Genomic DNA, 12,482 nt, shown 5'->3' on the forward strand with positions numbered 1-12,482 from the left:
ATATTCAAAGAGCTTCTTGGCTAACCCTCAGATAAAAAAGTCAAGAGTCTTCGGCATATTTTAATTTTTATTTTCTAAAGGTCATATACGACATTCTCAGGCAGAGGAAATTTGACATGTGTGTGTTTTAATAACAAAGTCAATTTCTTCTAAGTGTCCTTTACCTCCAAGATTTACAGCTTGGTATTTGCAAACCTGTAACTGAATTGAACAAAGCCGAAGAGAGATTAATAGAGCCCATGCTATTAAAAGAAGGACCTGGTCCATTTTGCCGCCCCACTGTCTTGACCAGTGCCTGGTCACGGGAAGTCTTCAGTGAACAGTAAGATTAAATACATGAATGAACCAATCCACCAACCAAACAATTCCAAATAAATCACAAATGCTTTGGAAAGTTGAAGAATCTCAAATAAGAATTGTGCTCATCCGGAGTTCCCGTCGTGGCGCAGTGGTTGACGAATCCAACTAGGAACCACGGGGTTGCGGGTTCGATCCCTGCCCTTGCTCAGTGGGTTGACGATTCGGCGTTGCCGTGAACTGTGGTGTAGGTTGCAGATGCAGCTCGGATCCTGCGTTGCTGTGGCTCTGGCGTAGGCTGGAGGCTGCAGCTCCGATTCGACCCCTAGCCTGGGAACCTCCATATGCTGCGGGAGTGGCCCAAAGAAATAGCAAAAAGACAAAAAAAAAAAAAAAAAAAAAAAAAAAAAAGTAAATAAAGAATTGTGCTCATCCATTTCTCTATCTTTCAGCAACTGAAAGTTTTTCTCACACTGAATCAGTTATAATAGAGTTAAGTATGCTTCAAAGCCAAGAAAGCTGAGATAAGTACGTGGAAGCTTTTGAAAATGTTCAAGGATTTTTACCTTGGTTACAGCGATTAACACTGGGAAACTTTCATAGGTCAGTCTTGATATGCGATTTTTCAAAAGGGGAGGTTGAAAAAGAATTGGCTGATTTCCTCATGTCCCACCTCCGTCCACCCCAAGAGACACCCCAGGACCTGCAGGCCCTCCCTTCACAATAGGACTCACGTTGCTTGCCAGACTTCCAACTTTCATAGCGTGGAGAGTCCGTCTGTCCATCCCAACTCCTTCATAGTGGCCTCTCATGTGGTTCTGGTAGTTTTCTTTATATTTATTCTACATGAGAACACAAAACCTTCAACAAAAAGCATTTTCTTCCCAACTTGGTGAAGATAAGCTGCTCATCCTAATGCACTAGATCCAAAATGTACATGATTAAATAGAGCCTATTTAAGTATGTGATGTGCCACTGAATTAAAAATAAGTCAAACTTTAAAAAAAATAAATTTTAAGAAGTTGGGGTGAAACAGGCACACAGCAAACATTATATTTGAGGCGCGCAGACAGCACAAAATGGATCTGATTAAAAAAAGAAAGAAAAACATTTTCAGGAAGTTCCTGTTGTGGCTCAGCAGTAACGAGCCCAACTAGCATCCATGAGGCCATGATCCCTGGCCTCGCTCCGTGGGTTAAGGATCCACCGTTGCTGTGAATTGCGGTGTAGGTCACAGACTCGGCTCCAATCCTGCATTGCTGTGGCTGTGGTGTAGGCTGGCAGCTACAACTCCATTTGGACCCCTAACCTGAGAACTTCCATGTGCTGCAGGTGCAGCCCCGAAAAGCAAAAAAAGTAAAATAAATAAATAAATAAATAAAACATTTGAAGTTGTGAATATGTCAGATTTTTCTAATGTAAAAACAAAACAAAACAGCATGCAGGGGTAGAGCTTTCCAAGGAGGAGCACTGACCCAGGAGGCCCTGCATGCAAACCCCATGCTGGGGGCTGGTGCAAATCATTGCATGCCATTCATTTCTAAATACATGAGGAATAAAACCTGAGCTTTGCCAAATTCTATAACTTTTATACGACACATCGGTCACTGCCAAAACCATGTGAAATAATATGTCCCAAGGGCAGCTTACCAAACAAAGACAAGACCAACACAAGAAGTCCTAAGTAGGAAAATGTGGGTAGCTTCTAATGAAGCCACATTAAAACCACCCACTCTGAGAGTCCATTGCATTTCCAGGCACTGAGGGTATTTCGATAGAAAACTATTACTCTCCATCAGACACAATGCTACTTATCTCAGTTAGTCTCTGCAAGCACTCTTTGAGGAGGAATGAATAACTATTAACATCCCCATTTTGCAGATGGGCCAAATGGCTCTGAGAACTTAACCTGCCCAAAGTCGGCCACTTGGCTAGTTGAGGCACCAGGTCCATCAGCTGCAAAGCTGGTGCTCTTAACCACACGTATGCAAAAGAAATTCCTTACTGAGCCTCACTAAGTCCCGCATGATTTTAAATTCTACTATTATACGTAGCTAAGCAGAAGTAAAATTGTATAAGCTAATCCTTGAGGTTCTTAAGGATACCTCCCCAGACCATATCTGAGAATTTCCAAATTTGCAAGTGCCATTCCAGCAGAGATCTGCTCATCTGTAAGATGGGGCAATATCACCTGGCTCCCCAGGTGACTGTGCAGGTGAACTGAGATTGTATTAATTTAAGAAGCACTACGTCGAGTTGAGGGGGATGTTGCACACTCAGCCAGGCTCCCCTGCCAGCATTTTCCACTAGGAGCTGGATACTGCTATGCAGGAAGGATGCAAGAGCACAAGTGCAGCCCTGAGGACTCAAGGTCAAGTGCATTCCAGGGGACTGAACACTTCATGGACCAGCCCCATCAGGCAATCACTATATAAACTCATAATGTTTGTGCCAAAGAAGCCATGCTTCTCCAAGACACCCAGCTCCATTCACACAGACTGTCTCTTAGGAGACCTATAAATTAAGGTCATCAGAAAAGCCCAAGAAAATGCTTAGGCATTAGAAACTCACATCACTGGTGAATTTTGAGATCTTGCTCACATTCCTGAATTGAGGTGTTTCACAGTAGTTGATACTATGACCTTTACTACTTTCCAGATCCTTCTTATACTCCACCTTGGAAACCAAAACACCAGATGCACCAGAGAACCAAACTCAAAGGCACTCTTGAAAATGTCACCAGGGCTCAACTAGGATATTTTTAGAAAACTTTCAACCCAAGATTTAAAAATACCAGGCGTAGGATACTATAGGTTAACAACACATGTTTTCCGTTCAAATAATAAATAAGTAAATTATAAGTTTGGCTTTGAATATTAAAAATATATAACCTCTTACAAGAGTAAACACTTTAAGATTTCATATATAGCTCGAAAAATGGCAAAGTAGTTTTAGAAATCAAGACAGTGGTTACTCTTAGAAACAGGTGTCTGCAGGCTGTCTGGACCTCTGGTCATGTTCTATTTCTTTATCTGGGTGCTAGCTACACACATGTGTCTACTTTTCCCTAAAAGTCTCTTTGAACCCGAACCAGACACTTTATTTTTCCAGGCCTATGGCAAAGCAAGAGCCTAAAGATTGCAAAGATCCCACCTAGATCTAACATTCTACGAGTTAAAAGAAAGGTTCAGCAAACTTTTTCCAGAAATTACCAGATAGTAAACATTTGAGTCTTTGTAGGACCTGCCACCTCTGGATCAACTCTGTCCTCATAACTCAAAAGTAGCCATAGACAATATGGTGTGTTCCAATAAAATTTTATTTATAAAAATGGGCGGGGGGGCCAGGTTTGGCACTCCGGTCATAGTTTGCTGACCTCTAGCCTAGAGCATCAGAATCATATGGAATACTTCCTTAAAATGCAGATTTCAAGGCCTTAGTACCCATCTACTACTTCAAAGTATCTGAGGTTCCTGATGAGGCCCAGGAAATGTCACTCCTAGTGATTCTGAGCAGCCCAAAAGTAGAGCACCACAGGCTAAGGAACACCTTGGGATAAAGGAATTAGGGGTTGGAAAAGAAAAATATTTTAGGGAGTTCCCATCGTGGCTCAGTGGAAACAAATCCAACTAGTATCCATGAGGATACAGGTTCAATCCCTGGTGTCATTCAGTGAGGCAGGGATCTGGCGTTGCCATGAGCTGTGGTGTAGGTTGCAGACATGGCTCAGATATGGCGTTGCTGTGGCTGTGACATGGGCCAGCAGATGTAGTTCTGATTCGACCCCTAGCCTGGAAACTTACATCTGCCATGGGTGCGACCCTAAAAAGCAAAATAATACTAATAATAATAATAATTAGGATATTTGCATATCCTTTTTTGAGTTTCAGATAACTTTTCAGGTGAGTCCTATGAATAGTCTGGCAAGAGGCTGACGATTCACATGCCCTTCAGGGTTCTAACAGGTAATGCCAACAGAGAAGCTGCTATAAGGAAACTCTAGGACCTAAACAGGATATGGGAACTAGAGGGGATATTTCCTTGCCAATAGTCTTAACAATTCTAAAAATCTTAACCACTGGGTCGGCCAAAGAAAACAGTCTCTGGCAGCCAGGTCAGCCTCCAAGGCAAGGGGAGTTCACAGGGCACTTCTTGGAAACCTGACTATAATTCTGAGAAAGAGGGAGGTTCCATGTTCAAAACGGACCTTCCCTTCTTGGCTTTCCATTCTTTAAGAACGCCGTGTTGTTATAGGGGTTGGATCATCCAGGATTCTGGCCATGAGAAATCCACTGCGGGGAACTGTGCCATATCTACAGCCCTGTGAGAATTCCGGGAAGAAACTTTTGAATCATCAGAGAAAGATGTAGTTAGTCTGATTCTAGACTCTTTCGTGAATTTTTTTGTCTTTTTTTTTTTTTTTTTTTTAACCATCTATGCATGCATTGGAAACTGTGGAAACTGGTAACCCATGTGTAGTTTATGGGTATCGCATGGAATCTTTCATCCTCGGGGCCTCTCCTTCCCTGCCTGAGTTAAAGGAGGGGACACCACCCAGGCCAGACCATCCCCATACGCACCTCGCTCACAAGCTTGTTCACGCTCTGAGCCCGCTTAAGAACCAAGTTGTCCTGGGCTGGGAGGGAGTGATAGTGTGCAGCGCCCTTCATTTTATTGAAGTCCTGCCTGTATTTTATCTGAAAGAAACACACATAGAGCGTTCGCAGTTGCTATTTTCATGCTCCATGAGAGAAGTTATATCATATCTACTTTGCATTGAATGTCAACATTTATTTGCTAGGATTTTTTGGAGGCAAAAAATTCCCATCGGTTTTTCCTGCTCGAAGTCCACAAACCACTTGGTCCCTTTTGCATCAAAATGCTACTGCCCCCTTTCCCTCTTTTTGTACATTACATTCTAATTCTGCATGAACAAAGGTCTTAAAAGGACCACAGCAAAAGGTATCATCCCAAACCCAAGTTTTAACAATCATTTCTCATCCAGCCATGAGTGAACTGCCTTACACTTTCCCTCTTAGAGTAAAGTGCACCCTCTTCCAGGGAAATGGGTGATAACTGGATAGTAATGAAGTATAAAGGAGAAGGGAAAAGGGTGTATGACACAAATATGGGCTTCTGAGTGTACATCAAGTTCAAGCTGGCATGTCACTTTACCAAGTTAAACTATAGCCTATCTTTCAAGGACTGCCAGGTGGCTAACACTCTGCAAAGAAAAAATCATTTTTTCAACTGAGACATACCCAGCTGATAATATACGAGTTCTTTTCATCAGCTATTCCTATAAAGAGCTCAACTTCTAAGATGGGTTATTTTGCAAAGATGCTCCTAACCCCAGCTTATCTGGCTGGACCAGCCTTTGTACTGGCTTCAGCTGACACAAAGTAAGTTATGTGGCTGGTCCATGTCAGCCTCCTTTGAAGGAGATAAATGTGATCTGATGGTATGAATAACAACAACAAACAAAGCAGGTGTCAGAAATTTGGATAGGAATTAAGGGCTACCATTTTACTTCAACTCAGCTCTGATACATGTACTGTGTGTCGGTTTCATTTAGCACAGCCTTCAAAGGCTCATTCCTTCTCTGCTTCTGCAGCTCTTATGGGTTGCCCCAATATGGTACTTACATCACTAGCGAGTTCATTGGCTTTCTTGGCGTTCAGATAAGCTGGGGTGATCATGGCTGGGAAGCTGCCCTTTCCTCTGGGCTCGCCGTACTCTTCTGAGTAACCCTGCTGGGTCAATCAAACATTGTAATCAGTAGCGCTCCACGCCTGGAATGGGTGGGGGATCAGCACCCATTTCACCTAGAGCCTGATCCCATGGACACCCATCCACATCAGACGCTCCTGTGATCAGCCTTAGGAGCAGTACAATGTGGCCCTTAAGATGTGAGACGCTGGAGGCCAGAGGCAGACCTGCTTACTGGTGGTACCCAGACAATCAGTCCTAAATAAATGGTAACTGCTGTAATTGTCATCATTTCCATCAGACAAATCAGGATACTCTGTGGGTCTCGCAGGCCCATGTGTTAAGGAGTACTGTTTCTTAACTGACACCTGCAAAGTCCCTCTGTCTTCCAGGCGCCTAGAACACTACCTTCCTCAGATGTAAAGACTCACTGACATCCCACATGCTGTCTCCTTCAGAGACAGAGTTATCTCAATTATTACCAGGAAAGAGAGATTATACAACTATTTGAATTCTGGTACTTTGGCGGAAAAGACTTCAAATCGCCCTAAGATGATCTCAAATGGGACTAAATGTATATTTCACACTAATTACTACAATCTGAGTCTTAATTTCTTCCTTTTCCTCCCCACAGCACCCACTCATGCCCACAAAGGAGAGCCTTCTCTCTCGTGGAACTGTCACCACCTCCCCTAGTAATCGATGTACTTCAAGACCCTGTCAGAAGCTACCTGCTCTCTGGGGACCTCCTCCCTCACTCCCAGCCCTGCCCCAGGCAGAATCTGCTGCTTCTGCCTCCAGGTTCCCACAGGTCTGGAACAGCCCTTAGTGCCTCCTTGACCTCGTGACTCCGTCTCTCTCCAGCATCCTTGCTCCCGAACCACGGTTCCAAGTCTAACACACATACTTTCTTAAACGAAATGGTTCGGTCAATTTAGAATGACCAGTAATGCCAACTGTTTAGCCTGAGTGCTCCTTGATGCTTGGCTGCCAGAATGTTCTAGTCAAATGCAGTAAGGAAAAAAAAGAGTTAAGCTAAAAAAAAATAATAATAATAAAGGCTCTCAAATTCTTTGGTAATTCGCCTCTGCCCATTCTGCTCTATGGACTGGGGTTGGTTTGTAGTTTTTTTTTTTTAACTTCTCTGCTTAGAAGACTATATGATGTGGACATCTTCCTAGGAGATACTTAATCCTATTGGGGAGTTGACCAGTTACAAATAATAAACTGATGACATGGGACAGCCCTTTAACCTACAAAAAAGTTACTCGTTAAAAAGAAGAATGAATAGTTTGGCCTTTCAGGCACTATGGATATTTATAGTTTATCTGTCTCCCTGCTTCTCTCTCACTCCCTCCCACACACGCCCTGGGACATCACACTAAATCACAGTGAAATGTCACTCCAGGCTGAGTCCTCTTGACCGACCGCTGCTGGCCGTGCTACCAAATGACACCCACTTTGATTCTTGCATTTGTTAGCATCATGACTGGAAACGTCAATCAAAACATCCTAAGACTCAAGGCTCCACTATGTTACTACAAAGTTACATTTCATCAGTGTGTACAGACAGGTCTAGGTATACATATGAAATTATATGTGTGTGTTATAACTAGTGGCAGATAGGATGGCCCAAACACAGAACAAAATATTTTTTACCAAATATAGAAGCCAAGCATGTTTTAACAAAACTGATTTTCAAAAATTGTCTTGAGCATTCTAAACAACATATTTAAAACACAAAGCCAATAAAAATGTATTTCCATTGAGTTTTAAGCCCTAGAAGACCCTTTAACTAACTTATTGTGGAATATAACAAAATGACCATTTCAATTCCAAATCAAACATTTTTGTTCAGATCAACATTTGCAAAAGGGTTAAAACCTATCTTCACATGCGTTCTAAGTTTCACATAACTATAGCCCCAATATAAGCAACCTGGTTTTCTGAAGAAGAGAAATAAGTTGTTTCCTTTTATAAATTATGTACATTGAACAAGTCATGTATATTGTAAAGTCTACCCATTGTCAAAAAATTCAAACCACTGTCAAATTAAGAGAAAAATATCAACTAAGCCCATTGGGTGTACTTTTCTGGTAAACACTCTTGGTCTTCCAACATTCTTTACTTACAGCTATGAAAAAATAATGTTCCCTTCCCCCTTCACAATACCTACCTAGTACCAGAAAATACAGAAGGATATGCAAATAAAATTAGCTTGTAATTGTCACTCAACCTTTTCACACCCTGACAAGATGTACTTCCTTTAAGAAGTGAAATTAAGAAAAAGGATGGTTCTCCCTGGCATACTGCTTTATCTAGGAACCTAGACACGAAATTCACTCTCTGAGAAAATGAGTCCTCCCGCTCAGTGAAGTGCTCAGTGTTTCTCAAGACATGCATTTGGATCCCTCCTGAGCTCGCACAGTGGTGGGCTAAACGCAACCAGTCTTAGTCCTTGGGACTTTTCCTCAACGAATAGATGAGGATGCTTTCTTCCTGGCAAACCCACCAGTTTGATATAGGTCCTCTATTTAAAAACAGGAAAGAAAAAGTGTTTAGACTCTGTTTCCCTAAGTAGCCAAGTTGAGAGCCCTGTGGAATAGACTGTCTGCTAGTTTCTGGCTTGAAAAATCCACCTCTCCATAAATGGGCAAAGATGAACTGCAACTCAACCCCCGATTAAAAGGTCACAGGTTGTGTCACAGGCTAGAGGGTTTCCAAACTGAGCCCTGACCAATGACAAGGATTGTCTCTTAAGTCATTTTACCACATACCTGGCCGTACTGGTCCACATAATCCTTCATCAACATGCCCTCAGCTCCAGCAGGTGGACCAGCCATTCCCTTCATTTCTCTTTGATACTGTTGATGGTACCTCACCTATTTGAACAGGAAAGACAAACCTGGTAAATTTAGCTTCTTATGCACAGACGCCAGAAAAGTAAAAACTGAATGTCCTATGGAATGTTCTTTTTCTGATTGGGTCTAGGGAGTGTGTCTTAGACATAAAGGTGCCTGATCATTATCCTGGTAAAACTGATTGAAAAAGAAGGAGAGAGTTCCCATTGTGGCTCAGCAATAATGAACCTGACTAGTATCCATGAGGACTTGGGTTTGAACCCTAGCCTTGCTCAGTGGGTTAAGGATCCGGCATTGCTGTGAACTGTGGTGTAGGTCACAGACACGGCTCAGATCCTGCATTGCTGTGGCATAGGCTGGCAGCTGCAGCTCTGATTCGACCTCTAGTCTGGGAACTTCCATATACTGCAGGTACAGCCAAAAAAAAAAAAGAAAAGAAAGAAAGGAAAAATAAAAAGGAAAGCTAGTTTCTGGCTTCATGGTACACACCAAAGGAGACAGGAAGTTGGACTTGCCAGGCCCAGGTAACTTCCTGCTTCATCCCCTATAAGAGGACAACGCTGCCCTGGACACTTACATCACTGGCCAGCTCATTGGCTCTTTTGGCTATCTGATAAGCGGGTGTGATCATAGCAGGAAAACTGCCTTTTCCCCTCTGCTGTTCATAGTCCTCCATGTATCTCACCTGGAAAATGAAAGCAAATTTTGAATCATATACCACAATCCTCCTACCCACCAGTGATCTGAGTGGAAAGCCTGCTAAGAATATCTCCGGTCACAACTCTTATGGCAGTGTGGTTGGCTCAGAGCTTGATGGACCCTGTGCTTCTTTTTAACCATTTTATTCCCAAAACCCAGCTGAGTTCCTGATCCAGGGAGATGCTCAATGTAGAATTCAACACATATTTGTGAGCACCTGCTGTGGGCCAGGTGGTGGGGCCAGGCAGAGCAAGAAGGCTTCCACCAGTCAAGTGTCAGAGACCAAAACCACTTCTCAACCCAAGGGAAGTGGAAGCTACTCATTAAGCTGACCCTGGATTCATGCTTAAACTTCTCATTCAAACAACATTGGGTTCTCAGTCTTATGCTGTGGACCAAATGGGCTATGAAAAAGCAAATGATAGAAATTCTTTGGGAGTTATCATCTATAATTTGCAGAGACAAGGAGAGAATTCTTTCAGATTAATCAGATATATCTGGTTTGTTACTAACACCAGGTAAAGTTCTCTCTCTAAGGAGGAGTTTTCACAAGGTCTTACTAGCTGTCAACACTGACCTGACCATCCTTGACCTTAGAAAGTTCTTCCTGGCCCCTACACAGAATTGAGACACCACCTACATTCTCTCTGCTTCCTCCTCCAAGTGAGGAAAGAATGGGGAACCTTAAATGAGAATGACTGCACATTGGCCTCCATCATCTCTTACATCACTTTGAAGCTGTCCCCCTGCCTTGGCCCGGAGCAGCTCAGGGGTATCTGCCACTGTGCTGAATCTGGAGATGCGCTCATCATGCCCTCTCTTGTACTCCACCTGGTGAAGAGACAGCATAGAGTCAAGGTCACACCCAACAGCCTTTGTGAGGACCTCACCTCCCAGCCATCCCAAAGCTACCACTGGGCAAAACTCAATGCAAACATGCGTGAAGTCTTTCTGGCTTGCTTTATGGGCTCCTCTCCAAAAAGCACCAATGCTTATGCATTAAGTAATGAGACAGGGCTAGGAACTGCTAACCACTAATAAATAGTAAGTCATCTCCACAACAATCACATAAGGCAGGGCTATGATTTTTCCCCCTTTTACAAATGAGCAGCTGTGAAGCTGTGAGGTTAAGAAATTTGCTCATGGTTCCGTAGCTACTAAGGGAGGGCACCAGGATTCCAATCCCAGCATTCTGGCTCCAAACTCTGAGCTCTTCACCAACAAGCTGTGCTACTCTTCAGGAGGATCTGCCATCCACTTGACAACAATCAGTTCCCTTAATGCTAAAGCCGCTTCAAGAAATTACTTGGTGCAGCCTGGGGGGAGCTACGTGGTCCTCTCTCCATCGATAGAAGTGGCCCATCAAGGCACAGAGAATGACTGACAGGGAAAAGAACACAGTGTTCTCCATTGCATCACCCTAAGGGTACCTGCCTCCCCAAAGCACTCTCCTATTGGATGTTATCTGAATCTCAGATAAGGACAAAAATTAGCATCACGGATGGTGACACTGAGACACTCACTTGGCTGGCCAGCTGGTTGGCTATCTTGGCCCTTTGGTAAGCAGGTGTGATCATGGCTGGAAAGCTCCCCTTGCCCCTCTGTTGCCCATAGTCTTCTGTGTACTCCTGTTGGTCAGATCAGTGTCAGCATGAGAGCCAATACAACATCCAATGAGAACTAATCAATTTGCAATAGCAAACATATTCAGAACCAAGCCAACCGGATGCACAAGGCACTTAGAAGACATTTCAGTCACCTTGGATAAATTCTAAAATGTTCGTTCACCTGGTGATTTGAATAACACCTTCAAGGCTGAAGATATAACATTTCCCAGGTCAAAGGGTTTCCCCTTCCATGTTTATATTAAAAGATATGGAACCAGGCACAACCAAAGGGATGCTCTTTGACTCAAAGGCTTATATGATACTGCAGCAATTATTATGCAGGACAGTTTTTCATAACTTGTTCACTGGAGACAGTTCTATAGCACTGCGAGTAAGTGGTCTGTTCTTTTCTCTTCCTGCTTTTTGAGTATCTCTGATGGTTAGTTTTCCTAAGAAGACACAGCTCCTTAGCAATTGTGTTCCTGTTGTTTTCTTTCCATTTACTGAAGAAAAATTACTAAATGGGGAGTTTCCGTCGTGGCACAGTGGTTAACGAATCCGACTAGGAACCATGAGGTTGCAGGTTCGATCCCTGGCCTTGCTCAGTGAGTTAAGGATCCAGCGTTGCCGTGAGCTGAGGTGTAGGCTGCAGACACGGCTCGGATCCTGCGTTGCTGTAGCTCTGGCGTAGGCCAGTGGCTACAGCTCTGATTAGACCCCTAGCCTGGGAACCTCCATATGCCAAGGGAGCGGCCCTAGAAAAGGCAAAAAGACAAAAAGACAAAATAATAATAATAATAATAATAATAATAATAAGCCATCAGAGCCAATTCCTTCTGGAGGCTGTCATGGAGAATTCGTTGTTTTGCCTTTTCCAGCTTCTAGAGCCTGCCCGAGTTCTTTGGCTTTGGCCTCTGCTTCTGTGTCACAGCATCTTTTCTCTGACTCCGACCCTCCTGCCTCCCTCCTCATAAGGACCCTTGCAGTTACATTAGGTCCACCGTAATAATCCAGAATAACCTTCCTATCTGATCCTTGCCTTAATTAGGAATCTGGGATTAGCAGACACAAACCACTATATATAAAATAGAATCTGCAAAATAATATATACATATATATATTCATACACACATATATATATTCATATACATATTCATACATACATGTACACAAGAAACTAAAACAACACACAACATGTAAATCAACCATACTTCAATTTAGAGTTCCTGTCGTGGCTCAGTGGTTAACAAACCCAACTAGTATCCATGGGGACAGAGGTTCGATCCCTGGCCTTGCTCAGTGGGTTAAG

The 12,482-nt window shown here is 43.1% G+C and overlaps 1 protein-coding gene across 29 annotated transcripts in view; it reads right to left on the minus strand.

Annotated features, from left to right (window-relative positions):
• The window catches only part of NRAP (nebulin related anchoring protein), an 89,893-nt gene that overhangs the window by 55,718 nt on the left and 21,693 nt on the right, over nucleotides 1–12,482 (minus strand). For 9 of the 29 annotated variants that reach the window (XM_084993305.1, XM_084993295.1, XM_084993304.1 and 6 more), the window contains 7 exons: nucleotides 11,090–11,194; nucleotides 10,293–10,397; nucleotides 9,445–9,552; nucleotides 8,784–8,888; nucleotides 5,943–6,047; nucleotides 4,878–4,994; nucleotides 1,032–1,139 (listed from right to left, as the gene is read on the minus strand). In XM_084993305.1, the coding sequence (XP_084849431.1) occupies nucleotides 1,032–1,139; nucleotides 4,878–4,994; nucleotides 5,943–6,047; nucleotides 8,784–8,888; nucleotides 9,445–9,552; nucleotides 10,293–10,397; nucleotides 11,090–11,194 (753 nt within the window). 29 annotated transcript variants of the gene reach the window in all.

The sequence above is a fragment of the Sus scrofa genome, chromosome 14 (assembly GCF_054392235.1).
Source record: "Sus scrofa isolate SSC_HxYL_T2T_F1_AM1 chromosome 14, Sscrofa_HxYL_maternal_Yorkshire_Landrace_v2.0, whole genome shotgun sequence".
NCBI classification, from domain to species: domain Eukaryota; kingdom Metazoa; phylum Chordata; class Mammalia; order Artiodactyla; family Suidae; genus Sus; species Sus scrofa.